The following is a 25,000-nucleotide window of genomic DNA, read 5'->3' on the forward strand; positions in this document are numbered from 1 at the left end:
GTCTAACAGACCTTATATGTTCTACGGGACTGCTTCTCGGGCCTTGTATGTACGAGCACAAAGGAAATACAGTGGTGTGAAAAAGAAAGTACACCCTCTGAATTCCATGGTGTTACATATCAGGACATAATAACAATCATCTGTTCCTTAGCAGGTCTTAAAATGAGGTAAATACAACCTCAGATGAACAACAGACACATGACATATTACACCGGGTCATGAGTTTATTTACCAAAAGCCCAAATGGAGAAGCCATGTGAGAAAAACTAAGTACACCTTATGATTCAATAGCTTGTAGAACCACCTTTAGCAGCAATACCTTGAAGTAATCGTTTTCTGTATGACTTTATCAGTCTCCTCACATCGTTGTGGAGGAATTTTGGCCCACTCTTCTTTACAACGTTGCTTCAGTTCATTGAGGTTTGTGAGCATTTGTTTATGCACAGCTCTCTTAAGGTCCCGCCACAGCATTTCAATCGGGTTGAGGTCTGGACTTTGACTGGGCCATTGCAACACCTTTATTCTTTTTCTTTTTCAGCCATTCTGTTGTAGATTTGCTGGTGTGCTTGGGATCATTGTCCTGTTGCATGACCCAATTTCAGCCAAGCTTTAGCTGTCAGACAGATGGCCTCACATTTGACTCTAGAATACTTTGGTATACAGAGAGTTCATGGTCGATTCAATGACTGCAAGGTTCCAGGTCCTGTGGCTGCAAAAACAAGTCCAAATCACCACCCCTCCACCACCGTGCTTGACAGTTGGTTATGAGGTGTTTGTGCATCTCCACTTTGGTCTCGTCTGTCCAAAGGACATTGTTCCAGAAGTCTTGTGGTTTGTTCAGATGCAACTTTGCAACCTAAGCCGTGCTGCCATGTTCTTTTTAGAGAGAAGAGGCTTTCACCTGGCAACCCTTCCAAACAAACCATACTTGTTCAGTCTTTTTCTAATTGTACTGTCATAACTTTAACATTTAACATGCTAACTGAGGCCTGTTGAGTCTGAGATGTTAACTCTTGGGTTTTTTGCAATTTCTCTGAGCATTGCACGGTCTGATCTTGGGGTGAATTTGCTGGGACGTCCACTCCTGGGAAGATTGGCAACTGTCTTGAATGTTTTCCACTTTTGAATAATAATCTCACTGTAGAATGATGGACTTTAAATTGTTTGGAAATGGCCTTATAACCCTTCCCAGATTTGATGGGCAGCAACAATTGTTTCTCTAAGATCATTGCTGATGTCTTTCCTCCTTGGCATTGTGTCAACACACACCTGTATGCTCCAGACCAGCAAACTGCTAAAACTTCGGCTTTTATAGAGGTGGTCACACTTGCTGATGATCAATTAATCAAGGGCATTTGATTAGCAGCACCTGTCTGCTACTTAGCATCTTAATTCCTATGGAAGCAGTAAGGGTGTACTTTGTTTTCACACACAGCTTCTCCATTTTGGCTTTATTTTTGTTAAATAAATCATGACACGGTGTAATATATCATGTGCTGTTGTTCATCTGAGGTTGTATTTCCTAATTTTTGACCTGCTAAGGAACAGATGATTGTTATTATTCCCTGATATGTAAAACCATGGAATTCAAAGAGGTGTACTTTCTGTTTCACACAACTGAATATAGGGATCTTTAGTGATAGTATAGAACGGCTACTATCGTCAAGCTTTTCATGGCAATGGACTGACTGCTTCTACTGAACCCTAGTGGTCGGGGTGTGTTAGCGGTTCAGGTTGGCCATTGATTATGGCTATTGGGCAAAGTCTTCTCAGAAGACCCATTTTAGCCAAAAAGAATTCTCCAAGGGGCAAGACAGAGAGTGTTATAAATATTTATCCCACTTACAGCCGAACCCCCCCCCCCCCCCCACACCTCCTACAGTCTCTCATATTTTTTTGGGAGGGGGCAGGGGGTAGAATTCGGTTTAAAAACCAGTTCAAATCCGTGTGGTGCTATGTTGTATTTTACATGGCCTGGAGGGTGTGTATCCCATCAAAGAAGCACATGCTCCCCCCCAAAAAAATCCCCCCTCTGTGGGAAAGCAAGGGGGTCTCTAGAGTTGAAGTGTGTAAAAACGTCAGCTTCAGGGACCCCCTGAGATACTTATCTCCGTAGTGGGCGCCGATATCAGCACCATCAGGTTTAACGTTCCCGATAACGTGGGCCAATAGGAAGCCGCAAGGCATGACATCACTGCTTCCTATTGGGCCCGCGTGAGGCGGGAGCTTTAAATCCGCCATTGCCGGAGCTGCTATTTGGACCCGACCCTACGCAGGTAAGTACCTCGGGAAGCAGGGGGGGTCCTCAGCGCGTGAAATTAACGCATTTTTGCTTCGGAGACCCCCTCCCTCCCCCCCCGCCTTTCCAACCTGTAACTCTCTAAACAGAACAAGTGAACTGGAAAACGGGCAGGCCATTAAAAAAATATATAAAGCCGACGCGTTCCGCGGCCTCCTTCGCGGCGGACCCGATGGTGGTAAATACCTTTGCTTCCGGTGTGAAGACTGGCTTGGGAGGAAACTGAACCTCTGTGGCTTTCAAGATGGTGTTTCTCTTGTAAGATATCCTGCTGGGACTGGTTGTGTCCGAAGGGCTACAGAGGCGGAGAGAGAGAGTGAAGTGGCGGGAAAATCCCGCGCGCGTATTCACACCGCCGACATGCGCCTTTTTCTGGCGGCGTTTAGTAACAAGCGAAGGCCCAACATCTTCGTCAAATCTAAACTAGTTGTGTTACTTCTCTATAAGCTAAAATCACCAGTGCAGCAAGTAGATGGAGAGCGCTGATCCTTAGCAAAAATAAAAAGCGGTCCAAGATGTGACCTGCTGCTAAAAACAGAATGTATTGGAGGACTTAAAACAGCATGGCAGCCGAGGTGAACAGGGCTACTCCAACGCGTTTCACACACACGGTGCTTTGTCCAAGAGCGTCGCAATGCTCATTAAGCTGGAAAATAAATGCTGGCTGTCCCAATCCATCGCCCCAAGAAGCTTGGATCTCCCAGAGTATGGGAAATCGTGGATTATATATAATTGTGGCCCAATCACTCAACATACTTATCATTCATAACATATCTAACACGGATGTAAAAGCTGGACAAGCTGCCATGCTGTTTTTAGTCCTCCAATACATTTAGGACCCCCCCCCTCCCCTTTTTGTTTTTATTTGCCAAGGATCAGTGCTCTCCACCTACCTGCTGCACAGGTGATTCTTGCCTATTCTTCCGCCGGGAGAAGCACGCCCTTGCGAGTACAGACGGGACGGACGCGCGAGTAAACGGCCTTGTTCTCTTGTTCGGGCAGACACGGGCTTGCTGTTGTATTGGGGGGACAGTCATTTGACGGTCCGATGTTCTGCACTACAAGTATTTGTATATACAATGAAAGAATGACCCCCCCCATAGGGAAGGATATATGAAGGAATCTGGGGTGGCCTGTTAAATCTGGGCTCTAGGGGGGGGTGGGGGGGAGGGAGTGTCTCTTCCCCCCACCTCCCCGCCGGGCCTTTCCCTTTGTGTCCCAGCCTTCCCTCTCCTTGTCAGATTACCGTTTCCAAGTCACTCGTTTGTGCTTATAGCGGATGCGACCCGAAAACAAGTTATTTGTGTCTATCTAGGTAGGAGACGACCATTTGTTATACTGGCATTGGACTTGACCAATCCTGCATCCAGATCCCACGTGTCTGTACACCTGATCCTTATAAATATATCACATTTACACACGGGGCGGCACCGGACATCTTCTCTCTGCAGTCCGGCGCCTGCACTGGTCATGACCGTCTGTCTGGTCCTTTTAGCCATTACTTCTCTATAAGCCTTACCAGCAGGGGCCGCTCAACTCCACTCCTCAAGAAGCCCCTCCCCTCCCCCCACAACACGTCAGGTTTTCAGGATATATCCCAGCTTCAGCACAGGTGGCTCAATCAGTCCCTGCTTCAGCACAGGTGGCTGAATCAGAAACTGAGCCCCCGATTCAGCACCTGTGCCTTACAGGGAAGGAACCCCGTCCAAAAAATAAATTTTATTAACCCTCTCCCTCCACACCCCCCCCCTCCCTTTCCCAAAATTGATAGCTGCACCATTTCCGTCACAAGAGAGAGACACCAATCCTTGTCTATGCCCCGCCGGCAGGCGCCTCCGATCGCCCGAATCACACCCCCCGCCTGGCTGGTCCTGTCTAGTGCGTGTTTTTGTGGCTGCCGCCGGCGTTACCTTCCTGCCGTACAGGCACTGGTAGAAAATGACTCCCACGGACCACACGTCCACCTTGTTGGAGATTTTGGGGGGCTCTTTGCCGACACACGAAACACTCGGGAGGCAGATACCTGGGGGGGGGAGGCAAAGAGGAAAGCGAAGTGAGGAGGACCGCCGGAAGTGGCAAGCCCCCCCGTACAACTTGACCCTTTTCTTATTTGCCATTACATACCATATAAAACAAACCTGTTTCCGCTCGCACCCATTAGGGAAGGGGGATGGCCGAATCCAGTCCTCAAAGGCGCCCCAACAGGTCCTGCTTCAGGGATATCCCTGCTTCAGCACAGGGTGGCTCTGTCATAATGATTGAGCCGCCTGTGCTTGAAGCAGGATATCCTGAAACCCTGACCTGTTGGGTGGCCCGTGAGGACTGGGGTTGGTCACTCCTGCATTAAAGGCTTCAAAAACTTCCCCCCTCAGAGGCGATACACTTCTTATACAAGGTGCCCATTGTAACATTAACTGCCCTCTGGGAAACGTCCCACGGGGCAGTACAAGCCTTCTCACCGACGATGTGTGGACGGGTGGTCCTGGGAGGTTACCTCCGATGTTGTACAACACTATAGAATATGTTGGAGCCATGCGTGCTGCTGGATTCTTTGCTAATCTACACGATGGGGGGGGGGGGGGGGGTAGGGAAACATGGATGTAATCGTCCCCCGCCCAGGCTGCCGAGGATTTAAAGGGAGGGGGTATATGCGGCCGAGGTCCTGTAATACTACCGGGGTATACGTTTATCCCCTTTGCACCATACGTTTTCTACGGTTATTAGGCTGACGCTTCTTTCCTCCCCCCCCCCCCCCCCCCCCACCCCCCCCCCCCCCCTCTTCCTATCCAGCCGGTCCTGTAACCCTCACCTGTAGGTCCCGTCGCCCAGCGATGTCAGCTCCACCCCCCCCCATCCTTCCCTATCCCCCCCGGTCCTGTAACACTCACCAGTAGGCCCCGGCTCCCAGCGACGTCAGCTCCACTCCCCCCCCATCCTTCCCTATCCCCCCCGGTCCTGTAACACTCACCAGTAGGTCCCGGCTCCCAGCGACATCAGCTCCATCCCCCCCCCCTCCTTCCCTATCCCCCCCCCCGTCCTATAACACTCACCAGTAGGTCCCGGCTCCCAACGACGTCAGCTCCACCCCCCCCCATCCTTCCCTATCCACCCCCCCCCTGTAACACTCACCAGTACGTCCCGGCTCCCTGTGACGTCAGCTCCATCCCATCCCCCCCCCCCTCCTTCCCTATCCACCCCCCCCTGTAACACTCACCAGTAGGTCCCGGCGCCCTGTGACGTCAGCTCCATCCCATCCACGGAATTGTAGCTGTCGTCGTCCATTATTTTGGAGAGGCCGAAGTCCGTTATTTTGATCTCCCCACAAGCGGTACCGTTGACCAAAAGGATATTACCTGGGGGAGGGGGAGGGTGGAAACAGAGGGGGGGGGGGGGGGGAGGGGGAGAGAAAGCGTTTAGGTAAAGAAAAGGAGGAAGTCATTCTTTGCTGGAAAGGGTGGGGGATGGATAGAACAGCCGCCCAGCAGCGGTGGTAGAGGCTACCAGGAAAGGACATAACGCTACATCCTAAAGAGAAACGGTGGGATCTATGTAACAGGGGACCGAGGTTTGGCAGACTGAGTGGGACACGCGGTCCCTATCTGCTGCCATAGTCTGTGTTTGTGAGGCGATGGCAGAACAGAAGAGAACGTAACGCAGACGTCCGACATATAAAAACAAAGGCAGTTTAGGGAAATAAATATTTTTATATGCAGAGTGGTGTGGAGAAAATGGGGGTAATCAGCACATTAATATGAAAAATATAAGTGTGAGATAAGGGGAACATGTATTTTCAATAAAGTGTATATTTGCTACCGGTTTTAAACAGGGACAAGCAGGATGAGGTTTTGTTTCTTCTCTCCTGTCATTAAAATGCACACAAGAACCAAATGTTTTGACACCTATGAGCTAGGTCACTTTCCTATGCAAGCTTCAAAGGTAACATGCTGGGCCCACGCCTGTAAGTCTCTCTGGAAGTTGCATATCAAAAGACCCAGAGTCCAGTGGGTGTGAATTGGCCAGATGGATGCTAAATAGGAAATCCTGTTGACCATTTGTACTAGCTCGCATCCGGAGTTCCCCCTTCCAGCCTGAGAGAGGCCAGGTAGAGAGGGGAGTGCACCTATGCTAAGTAGCCAAGGTGGTGTTGTCGCACATTCTCTGTGTGAACAGGAAATCCCTAGTGCCCACTCTCCAAACTGTGGGCAAGTAGGCGATTGGGGAATGATTACTTTCCCACGAGGGGGATTGGGTGGGTATGTTGGCGATAGGCTTCCAAACCCTATATACAGCCCACCCAGGCAATCCCCATTGTCTTTCGTTCTTCATTCTACCATGTGAGCGGAGAAGAGCAGCAGCACATTCCTGGAACGCAAAGAGTCTTATTACATCGGAACCAAGGACAAAACTCTGCGTCAGGACACTGTGAGTGCTGGGGGTTATCTGATTAACCCCAACGGACCAGAAAAGACTTTGCACATTCACAGAAGGATTGGGGCTGGCAATTTATGCCCTTGCAAAAGGACTACATTTTAAAAGACAATCTTCTGGTGCTTTGCACCTTTCTGGACATTATCCCCTGTTTCTCTACCCGTGAGTGTAATTATTAAGTGTATTCTGCAGTTGTCATGTGTTTGCCTATCAAGGGAATAAATCTCAGTTTATTTTGCTCAACTTTTTCTGCTCAATTGGGATCCACAAAATATAAATTTGTTAATAAGTGCGTCCATCGTGACAAGTGGGATTCTGTGTGAGGCTTAATAAGACATATTAAAGGGTAACGCTGGGACAGACAGAACCTATCCCACGGATATAGCAGGGTACGTAGCCATGCAGAGGCAGGAGACATTACCCCACATACAGCCTGTTCTCCGTATCACGGCCGGCGCGTAATAAGACGTATTAAAGGGTAACGCTGGGACAGACAGAACCTATCCCACGGATATAGCAGGGTACGTAGCCATGCAGAGGCAGGAGACATTACGCCACATACAGCCTGTTCTCCGTATCACGGCCGGCGCGTAATAAGACGTATTAAAGGGTAACGCTGGGACAGACAGAACCTATCCCACGGATATAGCAGGGTACGTAGCCATGCAGAGGCAGGAGACATTACCCCACATACAGCCTGTTCTCCGTATCACGGCCGGCGCATAGTAAGACGTATTAAAGGGTAACGCTGGGACAGACAGAACCTATCCCACGGATATAGCAGGGTACGTAGCCATGCAGAGGCAGGAGACATTACGCCACATACAGCCTGTTCTCCGTATCACGGCCGGCGCATAGTAAGACGTATTAAAGGGTAACGCTGGGACAGACAGAACCTATCCCACGGATATAGCAGGGTACGTAGCCATGCAGAGGCAGGAGACATTACGCCACATACAGCCTGTTCTCCGTATCACGGCCGGCGCGTAATAAGACGTATTAAAGGGTAACGCTGGGACAGACAGAACCTATCCCACGGATATAGCAGGGTACGTAGCCATGCAGAGGCAGGAGACATTACCCCACATACAGCCTGTTCTCCGTATCACGGCCGGCGCATAGTAAGACGTATTAAAGGGTAACGCTGGGACAGACAGAACCTATCCCACGGATATAGCAGGGTATGTAGCCATGCAGAGGCAGGAGACATTACCCCACATACAGCCTGTTCTCCGTATCACGGCCGGCGCATAGTAAGACATATTAAAGGGTAACGCTGGGACAGACAGAACCTATCCCAAGGATATAGCAGGGTATGTAGCCATGCAGAGGCAGGAGACATTACCCCACATACAGCCTGTTCTCCGTATCACGGCCGGCGCGTAATAAGACGTATTAAAGGGTAACGCTGGGACAGACAGAACCTATCCCACGGATATAGCAGGGTATGTAGCCATGCAGAGGCAGGAGACATTACCCCACATACAGCCTGTTCTCCGTATCACGGCCGGCGCGTAGTAAGACGTATTAAAGGGTAACGCTGGGACAGACAGAACCTATCCCACGGATATAGCAGGGTATGTAGCCATGCAGAGGCAGGAGACATTACCCCACATACAGCCTGTTCTCTGTATCACGGCCGGCGCGTAATAAGACGTATTAAAGGGTAACGCTGGGACAGACAGAACCTATCCCACGGATATAGCAGGGTATGTAGCCATGCAGAGGCAGGAGACATTACCCCACATACAGCCTGTTCTCCGTATCACGGCCGGCGCGTAATAAGACGTATTAAAGGGTAACGCTGGGACAGACAGAACCTATCCCACGGATATAGCAGGGTACGTAGCCATGCAGAGGCAGGAGACATTACCCCACATACAGCCTGTTCTCCGTATCATGGCCGGCGCGTAATAAGACGTATTAAAGGGTAACGCTGGGACAGACAGAACCAATCCCACGGATATAGCAGGGTACGTAGCCATGCAGAGGCAGGAGACATTACCCCACATACAGCCTGTTCTCCGTATCACGGCCGGCGCGTAATAAGACGTATTAAAGGGTAACGCTGGGACAGACAGAACCTATCCCACGGATATAGCAGGGTACGTAGCCATGCAGAGGCAGGAGACATTACCCCACATACAGCCTGTTCTCCGTATCACGGCCGGCGCGTAATAAGACGTATTAAAGGGTAACGCTGGGACAGACAGAACCTATCCCACGGATATAGCAGGGTATGTAGCCATGCAGAGGCAGGAGACATTACCCCACATACAGCCTGTTCTCTGTATCACGGCCGGCGCGTAATAAGACGTATTAAAGGGTAACGCTGGGACAGACAGAACCTATCCCACGGATATAGCAGGGTACGTAGCCATGCAGAGGCAGGAGACATTACGCCACATACAGCCTGTTCTCCGTATCACGGCCGGCGCATAGTAAGACGTATTAAAGGGTAACGCTGGGACAGACAGAACCTATCCCACGGATATAGCAGGGTACGTAGCCATGCAGAGGCAGGAGACATTACCCCACATACAGCCTGTTCTCCGTATCACGGCCGGCGCATAGTAAGACATATTAAAGGGTAACGCTGGGACAGACAGAACCAATCCCACGGATATAGCAGGGTACGTAGCCATGCAGAGGCAGGAGACATTACGCCACATACAGCCTGTTCTCCGTATCACGGCCGGCGCATAGTAAGACGTATTAAAGGGTAACGCTGGGACAGACAGAACCTATCCCACGGATATAGCAGGGTACGTAGCCATGCAGAGGCAGGAGACATTACGCCACATACAGCCTGTTCTCCGTATCACGGCCGGCGCGTAGTAAGACGTATTAAAGGGTAACGCTGGGACAGGCAGAACCTATCCCACGGATATAGCAGGGTACGTAGCCATGCAGAGGCAGGAGACATTACCCCACATACAGCCTGTTCTCCGTATCACGGCCGGCGCATAGTAAGACGTATTAAAGGGTAACGCTGGGACAGACAGAACCTATCCCACGGATATAGCAGGGTATGTAGCCATGCAGAGGCAGGAGACATTACACACATACAGCCTGTTCTCCGTATCGGAGCCGCGTGTCCCACCCAGGCAGCCCGCTCTAACACCTCCGGTCCGATCAGATCCTCAGCTTCCTGTCTTACTTTCTGTCTACCCCAAGCCTGTCTGATTCCCCTCACTGTATTACCCCCCTACCACCTCTGCTGGGAGCCTATCCCATGGATCCACTACCCTTTCCATGAAGAAGTACTTCCTCGCATTTCCCCTCCAGCTTCAGGGGACGACCTCTTGTTCTGCCCACTTCTCTCCCTCTTCCCTCCTACACTTTGCCGACTGGCGATTCAGTAACACAGCGGAGCGTCCTCTCACGGCTTTGTTGGCTCGTCTGACGGGGAAGGGGGGATCAAACTGGGTAACCCCACAATGGAAGATTGTCCGGCCTTCCTCTGCCTCACCACGAAGGGCCATGACGCACGGTGGCGTGTAATGGTCAGTCAGTCCCGTGCGGCGAAGCTGCCGCCCTCCGCACCAAAGTGCAACCCAACCACGGTGGTCATTGAAGGGGTGTGAAGATGGTGGGAAAGGAAGGACACCCCCCCCCCCCACCTGCCCCTAACCTACCGGGCTTCAGGTCGTAATGGATGATGGGCGGCTTGATCTCGTTCAGGTACTTGAGGGCGTTGACGATCTGCATGATGATGGAGCGGGCCTCCTTCTCTGTCATCAGTTTGTGCTGCTTCAAGTAGAAGTCCAGGTCGTTGCCCTCGCAGTACTCCAGCACCGTGCAAAACCTGACCCAAAACAAACAGCGCGGCGTTACCGCCGAGGGGGCAGCCACGCACACTCGCGGGGCCCCCGGCCGCGTGCCCGGGAGACAGATCGGTTTGTTGGCGGGTGCATGAAGCCGGAACACTGGGGCCAAAACGTGCAGCCGAAAGGAGGGAGAGCGAAACGCGCAGGGGCCCAGAATGCACAGCGACTTACGAGTCTGTGTCGAGGGAGAAGTAGTCGTACAGCTTGACTATCCTGGGGTGATCCAGCTCCTTGTGGATGCGGTATTCCCTGCACGCGTGCCTGGGGAGGAGGAGGAGGGTCACGGGGAGTTGGGATCCATTTCAGAAGAACAGGACCTGCTTACTTCACCGTGTAACCTCATACACACACAAACGCCCCCCACTCCCCCGTCACGTGGGCCAATATAGGAAGCCGCAAGGGGAATGACGCCAACGCTTCCTACCAGGCCGACGTGACACGGGAGCTTCAAATCCGACAGTTCGATCTACCGGCACACCTCCCCCCCCCCCCCCCCCCAGGAGGATAAGTATCTCGGGAAGCAGGGGGGTCCCCGGAGCCGAGATTAACAGGGTTCAGCTTAGGACACCCCCTCCTGCTTCAACCCTATTAAGAAATGCCCCCCCACCCCCCAGGACGTCCCTCCCAATGGGGTTTTGTTCTGTTTAACATGTTGACCCTCCCCCCGTTTCGTTGTGTACCCCCAAGTGTAGAATGTATGAATGATTTTAGGATTGGGAGGATGCGGGGGCGGTGCCCAGGTCCAGCCCCTCTACCTTTGTGTATGTAGGACTACAAACTAGGGACGTGTCATTTTGTGATATTTAGAATATTTTTTTATCCCGTCTCTTTGTTCTGTACCCTAAAAAGAAAAGCTAGTGAAGCGCCCCTCCCCCCCCCCGCCCCCTCCATGTGCTGCTGCTTTGTACGCCGCCTTCTTCACTGCGACATTCCTCGCTGGCCTCCGGGAGAGCCCTGCAAACCTCGGCCGTCGTACCACACAGACGCTGCTCTTACAGCGACGTGGGACCCGCCCCCCTCCCACGTGTGTGTGTGTGCCACGTACTTGTGGTAATTCTCTTTCTTCTCGTCCCTCCAGTTTTTGTTTAACTGGTGGATTTTCACGGCGACGTATCTCTGCTCCGTCAAGTCGAACGCCTGCAGGGGGGGGGGGGGGGAAACGGGGAAGCGCACACGCGTCTCAGTGACTGCAGCCACATGGGGTCATCACAGGACAAACGCCAACAAGGTCTAGGACATCATCTCGCCGCCGCAATTTACTCACCGCCGCCGAGAAATTTAGCCATTGGCCGTTTTGCCGCAAAGGTAACCCCCTAACCTTACCCTAAACCCCCCTAACCTTACCCTAAACCCCTCTAACCTTACACTAAAAAAACCCTAACCTTACACTAAAACCCCTAACCTTACCCTAAACCCCCCTAACCTTACCCTAAACCCTTCTAACCTTACACTAAAAAAACCCTAACCTTACACTAAAACCCCTAACCTTACCCTAAACCCCCCTAAACTTGCTCTTCCCCTAAAAGTCCTCAACGTTAACCCCTTACCCTAAAAAGCTTAACCTTAACCCCTAACCCCATAATTAGACCCCTTACCCTAAAAACCTCTACCTTAATCCCATACCCTAAAACCCCATAACCTTAACTCCTTACCCCCTAATGCCAACGCTCCTCACATACCATATTACCGTAGGGGGGGGCGCGAACAGGCGTGGTGAGATACTCCAATCCGGGGACGGGACTGGTCGAGTTTGTCTGAGTAACAGGCGGGCACGGCACTCACCTTATACACTTCACTAAAGCCTCCTCTCCCCAGCAGGTGCAGCAGCAGATACCGATCGTTCAGCGTGGGGTGGTCTTTAAACCTGTAGTAGTGAGGTAATGGAAGCAGATTAAGGCGCAGAAAGTGGCGTCCGGGCACGCGGAGAACGCCGCGGTGCAATGGCTCAGGGACCGGCCTGTAATTGGGAGAACGCCGCGCGCAGAGCGCGGTGCAATGGCTCAGGGACCGGCCTGTACTTGGGAGAACGCCGCGCGCAGAGCGCGGTGCAATGGCTCAGGGACCGGCCTGTAATTGGGAGAACGCCGCGCGCAGAGCGCGGTGCAATGGCTCAGAGAACGACCTGTAACTATGAGCACTAAGCAGAATAGAGCAATATCTTTTTTAAAAGTTGCAATCGCACGTGGGACCTCGGTACACACACTGAGACTTCGGCACACAAACACACAGATACAGGGGGACCTCGGTACACACACTGAGACTTCGGCACACAAACACACACACACACACACACACAGATACAGGGGGACCTCGGTACACACACCGAGACTTCGGCACACAAACACACACACACACAGATACAGGGGGACCTCGGCACACACACCGAGACTTCGGCACACAAACACACACACACACACACACAGGGGGACCTCGATAATTACACACACAGCGACATCATCCAAAAGCAGTCAGAGAAAATCAAACTCCTCCCAAGTCTTAGATTTAGGTAACAAACAAAAATTAATCAAATCACCCAGACGAGACCCCTTAAACTTCGGCCCTTGGAGGGACTCCCCCTATAGAACCGTCCCGGTAACTATTTCACAGCAGCGTAACATTTTACTGCGGGTAGAACTGGCTCCTTTGATCCCTTTTAAATTATTGGCAGAACTTTCCGGATCCAAGTAGCCTGGCAAAAATCAGAAACCCCAACACGCTCCCCCCCCCCCCCCATCACTGTGTAATTCATGAGCAGCAGGGGAGTCGCGCGGCTGTGTGCCCTCCCCCCACGCGGACGTCGCGCGACTGCGTCCCCTCCCCCCCACGCGGGGCGTCGCGCGGCTGCGTCCCCTCCCCCCACGCGGGGCATCGCGCGGCTGCGTGCCCTCCCCCCACGCGGGGCATCGCGCGGCTGTGTGCCCTCCCCCCACGCGGGGCGTCGCGCGGCTGTGTGCCCTCCCCCCACGCGGGGCGTCGCGCGGCTGCGTCCCCTCTTACTGAGAGTTGTCCTCGTTGTGTATTCTTTTCAGCTCTCTGATGTGCAGGTTCCGGACTCTTTCCAGCCGCTCCAGTTCCGCCTGGATCTCGGCCTCCTCCTGTACCGGGGGGGGAAGAAGAGGATGGACTTTGCCGGAACGCGTTATCGGAGACGCCGGCGTAACCCCGCCCCCCCCCCTCCCCAGTATGTACGCACGCGCCAGCGACCGCCGCTTACCTTTTTCAGATGTCCTAGCCGCAGCTTGAAGATCTCTTCCTGCTCGTGGTACTCTGCCAAGGTTAACCTGGGGTTATAAATAAACACGGCGCCGTGTAAAGTTATCACCTGCAGTCGGTCACCACGTCCTAACCCACTCGCTGCACACGCACTAAGCAACGGGATGGGGGCGAGCGAAGTGCGCGGGTGCTCTACCAAGTCACCGCAGTAAATGACATGACCAGACAGATGTCCGTCTGCGAAACAAACCCACAAACCCCGCGCTCCTCCCGAGTGGCGAGATTTGACATTTTTGATCCTGCGTCTGATCCTAATCTTGTCTGTAACTGTTACATACGCCTATAATATATATTATCTGTAACTGTTACATACGCCTATAATATATATTATCTGTAACTGTTATACGCCTATAATATATATTATCTCTAACTGTTACATACGCCTATAATATATATTATCTGTAACTGTTACATACGCCTATAATATATATTATCTGTAACTGTGACATACGCCTATAATATATATTATCTGTAACTGTGACATACGCCTATAATATATATTATCTGTAACTGTGACATACGCCTATAATATATATTATCTGTAACTGTTACATACGCCTATAATATATATTATCTGTAACTGTGACATACGCCTATAATATATATTATCTGTAACTGTGACATACGCCTATAATATATATTATCTGTAACTGTGACATACGCCTATAATATATATTATCTGTAACTGTTACATACGCCTATAATATATATTATCTGTAACTGTGACATACGCCTATAATATATATTATCTGTAACTGTGACATACGCCTATAATATATATTACCTGTAACTGTTACACACGCCTATAATATATATTATCTGTAACTGTTATATACGCCTATAATATATATTATCTGTAACTGTTACATACGCCTATAATATATATTATCTGTAACTGTGACATACGCCTATAATATATATTACCTGTAACTGTTACACACGCCTATAATATATATTATCTGTAACTGTTACATACGCCTATAATATATATTATCTGTAACTGTTACATACGCCTATAACATATATTATCTGTAACTGTTACATACGCCTATAATATATATTATCTGTAACTGTGACATACGCCTATAATATATATTACCTGTAACTGTTACACACGCCTATAATATATATTATCTGTAACTGTTACATACGCCTATAATATATATTATCTGTAACTGTTACATACGCCTATAACATATATTATCTGTAACTGTTACATACGCCTATAATATATATTATCTGTAACTGTTACATACGCCTATAATATATATTATCTGTAACTGTTATATACGCCTATAATATATATTATCTGTAACTGTTACATACGCCTATAATATATATTATCTGTAACTGTGAACGCAATGTATTGTATATAATGTATACCCTGCTCACTTAATGTAACTGTGTATTTGTAAAGAAGGAAAAAACCTGGGCACTGCGGGTTTCTGCTTAGAAAATTTATTGTGAGCCAAAAAGAATGACGTTTCGGCTTCAAGGGCCTTTCTCAAATGTATAAATGGCATAAGTACCACTATGTATTTGTAACCATGTATTTGTCATCATAACTTTATGCCCAGGACATACGTGAGAGCGAGGGGTGACTCTCACTGTATTACTTCCTGTAACACACGTTATAACTCTGTGCCCAGGACATGTGTGAGAACGAGCGGTAACTCTCACTGTATTACTGCCTGTAACACGTTATAACTCTGTGCCCAGGACATGCGTGAGAACGAGAGGTAACTCTCACTGTATTACTGCCTGTAACATGTTATAACTCTGTGCCCAGGACATGCGTGAGAACGAGCGGTAACTCTCACTGTATTACTGCCTGTAACACGTTATAACTCTGTGCCCAGGACATACGTGAGAACGAGAGGTAACTCTCACTGTATTACTGCCTGTAACACACGTTATAACTCTGTGCCCAGGACATGCGTGAGAACGAGCAGTAACTCTCACTGTATTACTGCCTGTAACACGTTATAACTCTGTGCCCAGGACATACGTGAGAACGAGAGGTAACTCTCACTGTATTACTGCCTGTAACACACGTTATAACTCTGTGCCCAGGACATGCGTGAGAACGAGCAGTAACTCTCACTGTATTACTGCCTGTAACACGTTATAACTCTGTGCCCAGGACATGCGTGAGAACGAGAGGTAACTCTCACTGTATTACTGCCTGTAACAGGTTATAACTCTGTGCCCAGGACATGCGTGAGAACGAGAGGTAACTCTCACAGTATTACTGCCTGTAACACACGTTATAACTCTGTGCCCAGGACATACGTGAGAACGAGAGGTAACTCTCACAGTATTACTGCCTGTAACACGTTATAACTCTGTGCCCAGGACATGCGTGAGAACGAGAGGTAACTCTCACTGTATTACTGCCTGTAACACACGTTATAACTCTGTGCCCAGGACATACGTGAGAGCGAGGGGTGACTCTCACTGTATTACTTCCTGTAACACACGTTATAACTCTGTGCCCAGGACATGTGTGAGAACGAGAGGTAACTCTCACAGTATTACTGCCTGTAACACGTTATAACTCTGTGCCCAGGACATGCGTGAGAACGTGAGGTAACTCTCACTGTATTACTGCCTGTAACAGGTTATAACTCTGTGCCCAGGACATGCGTGAGAACGAGAGGTAACTCTCACAGTATTACTGCCTGTAACACACGTTATAACTCTGTGCCCAGGACATGCGTGAGAACGTGAGGTAACTCTCACTGTATTACTGCCTGTAACAGGTTATAACTCTGTGCCCAGGACATGCGTGAGAACGAGAGGTAACTCTCACAGTATTACTGCCTGTAACACACGTTATAACTCTGTGCCCAGGACATACGTGAGAACGAGAGGTAACTCTCACAGTATTACTGCCTGTAACACGTTATAACTCTGTGCCCAGGACATGCGTGAGAACGAGAGGTAACTCTCACTGTATTACTGCCTGTAACACACGTTATAACTCTGTGCCCAGGACATACGTGAGAGCGAGGGGTGACTCTCACTGTATTACTTCCTGTAACACACGTTATAACTCTGTGCCCAGGACATGTGTGAGAACGAGAGGTAACTCTCACAGTATTACTGCCTGTAACACGTTATAACTCTGTGCCCAGGACATGCGTGAGAACAAGAGGTAACTCTCACAGTATTACTGCCTGTAACACACGTTATAACTCTGTGCCCAGGACATACGTGAGAACGAGAGGTAACTCTCACTGTATTACTGCCTGTAACACACGTTATAACTCTGTGCCCAGGACATGCGTGAGAACGTGAGGTAACTCTCACTGTATTACTGCCTGTAACAGGTTATAACTCTGTGCCCAGGACATGCGTGAGAACGAGAGGTAACTCTCACTGTATTACTGCCTGTAACATGTTATAACTCTGTGCCCAGGACATGCGTGAGAACGAGAGGTAACTCTCACAGTATTACTGCCTGTAACACGTTATAACTCTGTGCCCAGGACATGCGTGAGAACGAGAGGTAACTCTCACTGTATTACTGCCTGTAACACGTTATAACTCTGTGCCCAGGACATGCATGAGAACGAGCGGTAACTCTCACTGTATTACTGCCAGTAACACGTTATAACTCTGTGCCCAGGACATGCGTGAGAACGAGCGGTAACTCTCACTGTATTACTGCCTGTAACACGTTATAACTCTGTGCCCAGGACATGCGTGAGAACGAGAGGTAACTCTCACTGTATTACTGCCTGTAACACGTTATAACTCTGTGCCCAGGACATACGTGAGAACGAGAGGTAACTCTCACTGTATTACTGCCTGTAACACACGTTATAACTCTGTGCCCAGGACATGCGTGAGAACGAGCAGTAACTCTCACTGTATTACTGCCTGTAACACGTTATAACTCTGTGCCCAGGACATGCGTGAGAACGAGAGGTAACTCTCAGTGTATTACTGCCTGTAACACGTTATAACTCTGTGCCCAGGACATGCGTGAGAACGAGAGGTAACTCTCACTGTATTACTGCCTGTAACACACGTTATAACTCTGTGCCCAGGACATGCGTGAGAACGAGAGGTAACTCTCACTGTATTACTGCATGTAACACGTTATAACTCTGTGCCCAGGACATGCGTGAGAACGAGAGGTAACTCTCACTGTATTACTGCCTGTAACACACGTTATAACTCTGTGCCCAGGACATGCGTGAGAACGAGAGGTAAATCTCTCTTTATTACTGCCTGTAACACGTTATAACTCTGTGCCCAGGACATGCGTGAGAACGAGAGGTAACTCTCACTGTATTACTGCCTGTAACACATGTTATAACTCTGTGCCCAGGACATGCGTGAGAACGAGAGGTAACTCTCACAGTATTACTGCCTGTAACACACGTTATAACTCTGTGCCCAGGACATACGTGAGAACGAGAGGTAACTCTCACTGTATTACTGCCTGTAACACACGTTATAACTCTGTGCCCAGGACATGCGTGAGAACGAGAGGTAACTCTCACTGTATTACTGCCTGTAACACGTTATATCTCTATGCCCAGGACATGCGTGAGAACAAGAGGTAACGCTCACTGTATTACTGCCTGTAACACGTTATAGCTCTGTGCCCAGGACATGCGTGAGAACGAGAGGTAACTCTCACTGTATTACTGCCTGGTAACATGTTATAACTCTGTGCCCAGGACATGCGTGAGAACGAGAGGTAACTCTCACTGTATTACTGCCTATAACACACGTTATAACTCTATGCCCAGGACATACGTGAGAACGAGGGGTAACTCTCACTGTATTACTGCCTGTAACACGTTATAACTCTGTGCCCAGGACATGCGTGAGAGCGAGAGGTAACTCTCTCTGTATTACTGCCTGTAACACGTTATAACTCTGTGCCCAGGACATGCGTGAGAACGAGGGGTGACTCTCACTGTATTACTGCCTGTAACATGTTATAACTCTGTGCCCAGGATATGCGTGAGAACGAGAGGTAACTCTCACTGTATTACTGCCTGTAACACGTTATAACTCTGTGCCCAGGACACGCGTGAGAACGAGAGGTAACTCTCACTGTATTACTGCCTGTAACACGTTATAACTCTGTGCCCAGGACATGCGTGAGAACGAGGGGTGACTCTCCCTGTATTACTGCCTGTAACACATGTTATAACTCTGTGCCCAGGACATGCGTGAGAGCGAGTGGTAACTCTCACTGTATTACTGCCTGTAACACGTTATAACTCTGTGCCCAGGACATGCGTGAGAGCGAGCGGTAACTCTCACTGTATTACTGCCTGTAACACGTTATAACTCTGTGCCCAGGACATGCGTGAGAACGAGAGGTAACTCTCACTGTATTACTGCCTGTAACACATGTTATAACTCTGTGCCCAGGACATGCGTGAGAACGAGAGGTAACTCTCACTGTATTACTGCCTGTAACACGTTATAACTCTGTGCCCAGGACATGCGTGAGAACGAGAGGTAACTCTCACTGTATTACTGCCTGTAACACATGTTATAACTCTGTGCCCAGGACATGCGTGAGAACGAGAGGTAACTCTCACTGTATTACTTCCTGTAACACACGTTATAACTCTGTGCCCAGGACATGCGTGAGAACGTGAGGTAACTCTCACTGTATTACTGCCTGTAACATGTTATAACTCTGTGCCCAGGACATGCGTGAGAACGTGAGGTAACTCTCACTGTATTACTGCCTGTAACAGGTTATAACTCTGTGCCCAGGACATGCATGAGAAAGAGAGGTAACTCTCACTGTATTACTGCCTGTAACACATGTTATAACTCTGTGCCCAGGACATGCGTGAGAACGAGAGGTAACTCTCACTGTATTACTGCCTGTAACACGTTATAACTCTGTGCCCAGGACACGCGTGAGAACGAGAGGTAACTCTCACTGTATTACTGCCTGTAACACACGTTATAACTCTGTGCCCAGGACATGCGTGAGAACGAGAGGTAACTCTCACAGTATTACTGCCTGTAACACGTTATAACTCTGTGCCCAGGACATGCGTGAGAGCGAGAGGTAACTCTCACTGTATTACTGCCTGAAACACGTTATAACTCTGTGCCCAGGACATGCGTGAGAACGAGAGGTAACTCTCACTGTATTACTTCCTGTAACACGTCATAACTCTGTGCCCAGGACATGCGTGAGAACGAGAGGTAACTCTCACTGTATTACTGCCTGTAACACGTTATAACTCTGTGCCCAGGACATGCGTGAGAACGAGAGGTAACTCTCACTGTATTACTGCCTGTAACACGTTATAACTCTGTGCCCAGGACATGCGTGAGAACGAGAGGTAACTCTCACAGTATTACTGCCTGTAACACATGTTATAACTCTGTGCCCAGGACATGCGTGAGAGCGAGCGGTAACTCTCACTGTATTACTGCCTGTAACACGTTATAACTCTGTGCCCAGGACATGCGTGAGAACGAGAGGTAACTCTCACTGTATTACTGCCTGTAACACATGTTATAACTCTGTGCCCAGGACATGCGTGAGAACGAGAGGTAACTCTCACTGTATTACTTCCTGTAACACACGTTATAACTCTGTGCCCAGGACATGCGTGAGAACGAGAGGTAACTCTCACTGTAATACTGCCTGTAACACGTTATAACTCTGTGCCCAGGACACGCGTGAGAACGAGAGGTAACTCTCACTGTATTACTGCCTGTAACACACGTTATAACTCTGTGCCCAGGACACGCGTGAGAACGAGAGGTAACTCTCACTGTATTACTGCCTGTAACACGTTATAACTCTGTGCCCAGGACATGCCTGAAAACGAGAGGTAACTCTCACTGTATTACTGCCTGTAACACATTATAACTCTGTGCCCAGGACATGCGTGAGAACGAGAGGTAACTCTCACTGTATTACTGCCTGTAATACACGTTATAACTCTGTGCCCAGAACATGCGTGAGAACGAGCGGTAACTCTCACTGTATTACTGCCTGTAACATGTTATAACTCTGTGCCCAGGACACGCGTGAGAACGAGAGGTGACTCTCACTGTATTACGTCCTGTAACACACGTTATAACTCTGTGCCCAGGACATGCGTGAGAACGAGGGGTGACTCTCACTGTATTACTGCCTGGTAAGACGTGCTATAAGTAAATAAGCAAGGAGTGGTATAGTTGCATCTTTTGATGAAATAAGGATCGGAGACGGCTACCCCCGTGAAGGTAAACCCCATTACAGCAGCCACTGTCTACACTGAATGTGTATTCTTATTGTCCAGTGGGCTAAAAACGTCATGAAATATGTGAAAGTGCGCGGTGGGTTAAATGAATGAAGCTTTCATACTGTCTGATTCAGCGCAATTAATATCAAGATTCCCTTAGCAATATAAAGTAAAACTGTGAGTGCACAAGTTACTTAGTGACAAGTAGTAACACAGACAGAGAGACACACACACAGACACACACACAGACAGAGAGGCAGGCAGACAGACAGACAGACAGACACAGACAGACAGACACACAGACAGACACAGACAGACAGACAGACACAGACAGACAGACAGACAGACAGACACAGACAGACACAGACAGACAGACAGACAGACACAGACAGACACAGACAGACAGACAGACAGACACAGACAGACACAGACAGAGAGGCAGGCAGACAGACACAGACAGACAGACAGACAGACAGACAGACAGACAGACACACAGACAGACAGACAGACACAGACAGACAGACACAGACACAGACAGACAGACACAGACAGACACAGACACAGACAGACACAGAGAGACAGACACAGACAGACAGACAGACACACAGACAGACAGACAGACACACAGGCAGACAGACAGACACAGACAGACAGACACAGACAGACAGACACAGACAGACAGACAGACACAGACAGACACAGACAGACACAGACAGACAGACACACAGACAGAGAGGCAGGCAGACAGACACAGACAGACAGACACAGACAGACAGACAGACAGACACAGACAGACACAGACAGACAGACACACAGACAGAGAGGCAGGCAGACAGACACAGACAGACAGACACAGACAGACACAGACACAGACAGACACACACAGACAGAGAGGCAGGCAGACAGACACAGACAGACAGACACAGACAGACAGACAGACACAGACAGACAGACACAGACAGACACAGACAGACAGACAGACACAGACAGACAGACACAGACAGACACAGACACAGACAGACACAGACAGACAGACACAGACAGACATACACAGAGAGACAGACACAGACAGACAGACAGACACACAGGCAGACACAGACAGACAGACAGACACAGACAGACAGACAGACAGACAGACACAGACAGACACAGACAGACACAGACAGACACAGACAGACACAGACACAGACAGACACAGAGAGACAGACACAGACAGACACAGACAGACACACAGGCAGACAGACAGACACAGGCAGACAGACACAGACAGACAGACACAGACAGACAGACACAGACAGACAGACACAGACAGACAGACACAGACAGACAGACAGACACAGACAGACAGACAGACACAGACAGACAGACACAGACAGACACAGACAGACACAGACACAGACAGACACAGACAGACACAGACAGACACAGAGAGACAGACACAGACAGACACACAGGCAGACAGACAGACACAGACAGACAGACACACAGACAGACAGACACAGACAGACAGACACAGACAGACAGACACAGACAGACAGACACAGACAGACACACAGGCAGACAGACAGACAAAGACAGACAGACAGACAGATACACAGACAGACAGACAGATACACAGACACACAGACAGACACACAGACAGACAGACACACAGACAGACAGACATACAGACAGACACACAGACAGACAGACAGACACACAGACAGACAGACACACAGACAGACAGACACACAGACAGACAGACACACAGACAGACACACAGACAGACAGACACACAGACAGACAGACACACAGACACACAGACACACAGACAGACACACAGGCAGACAGACAGACACAGACAGACAGACACAGACAGACAGACACAGACAGACAGACACAGACAGACAGACACAGACAGACAGACACAGACAGACACAGACAGACACAGACAGACACAGACAGACAGACACAGACACAGACAGACAGACACAGACAGACAGACAGACAGATACACAGACACACAGACACACAGACACACACAGACAGACACACAGACAGACACACAGACAGACACACAGACACACAGACAGACAGACACACAGACAGACAGACACACAGACAGACACACAGACAGACAGACACAGAGACAGACACAGAGACAGACACAGAGACAGACACAGAGACACACAGACAGACACACAGACAGACACACAGACAGACACACAGACACACAGACAGACACAGACAGACACACAGACAGACACAGACAGACAGACACACAGACAGACACACAGACAGACAGACACAGAAAGACACACAGCTTATTTAGGTCAGTCTCAGACACTCGTCGCCTCACCAGTACAGAGTGAACTTCAGACTGCCACAGACAGACAGACACACACACACACACAGACAGACACAGACAGACAGAAACAGACAGACACAGACAGACAGACAGACAGACACACAGACAGACACACCGCTTCTTTAGGTCAGTCTCAGACACTCGTCGCCTCACCAGTACAGAGTGAACTTCAGACTGCCACAGAAATGGATTTATACCCATTTGCCAGCAGTATACCGTGACGGGGTTAGCAACCTCGAAGCCTTATTCAAAGATGCACCTCCGTGCCCTCCCTTTGTTACCAGAATGTAGAATTTCCCCCGGAAATAGAAAGCCTATCTGGGAGGAGCCCTGGGGGCGGGGGGGGGGGGGGGGGGGTTCCTTTCGGCGGCTCGCCAGGGCGGGCCCTTCCCCCACTCACGCCTCATTCTCCGCCCCGTTCGTCTTGTTTTTGCGCTGCTTCTGCTCGTTGCTGGCCGGGGGGGTCTGCCCCATGGAAGGGGGTTTCCGCTTCACCAGTATCTTCCGCTGCCGCTCAATCTCTTCCCTCTGGGAGTTTATCCGCTCCTGTTGCCTGAAACGCAGAGAGAAACGAACGGCTGTAAAAAAAAAAAACACGCCCCCTGCTGGTGCCTGCGGTGAGACGCAAAGGCCGAAGCCCTGGCTGGGATAGCGACTCTGCGGCTTCATCAGGCTGTGTAAGGCCCGGGCCATAGAGGGGGGGAGCCGGGCTGAACCGCGCGGACGCTGAGGCTCGCCTGCAGAAACTGTGCGATTCCACGCACATACAGGCAAGCCAGCGTCCGCGATCGGAGGTGGGGGGAAACTGAGGGAGGCGGGGCAGTGACGTCGCTGGGCCAATCGCCCGCGACGCACTGACGGCGACGTCACGGCGCCGTGACGTTGACGCAGCCCCGCTCTCATTGGAGGTTTTCAGCCGACAGCGCGCTGAAAAACAGCTTGGCGCTTGGCTGAAAACTCCAAAGCCTGAGCACGCCTGCGGACGCTCGCGCGAGCCCCCTCTCAAGGCATCCTCATTGAGGATGCAGGGGCTCAGCGCTGAGCGTCTGCACGCCTCAGCACGGCCTGTCCTTGTATGGACTCGGCCTAAGATGGCGGGTTAATATGCAGAGCACCAATATAAGTGGTGTGGTCGCCTCTCCAGCTTCCTCTCCCACCAGACTGGAAACCCTTGTACTGAGCGACAGGCGAGCCTCGCGCTCCGGCGGACGCCCAGCTCGGGCCCCCTTACTTGATGAGGTTCTGGAAGGCGTAGCCGTCCGTCCACTGCTCGGTGAAAGAGGCGCCGTGCCGGACTGTGGTGAAGTGGCCCAGACGCAGGCGGTCCTGCATGCTTTTATCCCGACATGACATCTTCTCCTGCTTGGACTGGATCGGTGGGGGGGGGGGGGGGGGGGGGGAGCGGGGGGAGGGGAGAAACAGAACAAGTTGACGTGACGTGCGCAGCAAAAACAAAAAGAACCAAAAAATGTGTATTGGCAATGCTGCAGCTCGGCAGTTACCAGCTTTCCCACAATGCATTGCACAGCAAGACTAACAAGTCCCCGTGTAGTGTTATACAATCTGCATTTAACAACTTCTCTACGCAGGA

The 25,000-nt window shown here is 50.0% G+C and overlaps 1 protein-coding gene across 1 annotated transcript in view; it reads right to left on the reverse strand.

Moving 5' to 3' along the window:
* Positions 1-2,485: 2,485 nt before the first annotated feature.
* LOC142485329 (serine/threonine-protein kinase tousled-like 2) overlaps positions 2,486-25,000 on the reverse strand; it is a gene marked incomplete at its 3' end in the record, with an annotated part of 69,683 nt that continues 47,168 nt past the window's right edge. Inside the window, 13 exon segments of the mRNA XM_075584382.1 lie at positions 2,486-2,551; positions 2,553-2,594; positions 4,210-4,296; positions 4,298-4,322; positions 5,514-5,652; positions 10,366-10,535; positions 10,729-10,818; positions 11,603-11,694; positions 12,340-12,421; positions 13,555-13,652; positions 13,772-13,838; positions 23,810-23,962; positions 24,641-24,777. Of these exon segments, the coding sequence (XP_075440497.1) occupies positions 2,486-2,551; positions 2,553-2,594; positions 4,210-4,296; positions 4,298-4,322; positions 5,514-5,652; positions 10,366-10,535; positions 10,729-10,818; positions 11,603-11,694; positions 12,340-12,421; positions 13,555-13,652; positions 13,772-13,838; positions 23,810-23,962; positions 24,641-24,777 (1,248 nt within the window).

Source organism: Ascaphus truei, unplaced genomic scaffold (assembly GCF_040206685.1).
Source record: "Ascaphus truei isolate aAscTru1 unplaced genomic scaffold, aAscTru1.hap1 HAP1_SCAFFOLD_559, whole genome shotgun sequence".
NCBI lineage: Eukaryota > Metazoa > Chordata > Amphibia > Anura > Ascaphidae > Ascaphus > Ascaphus truei.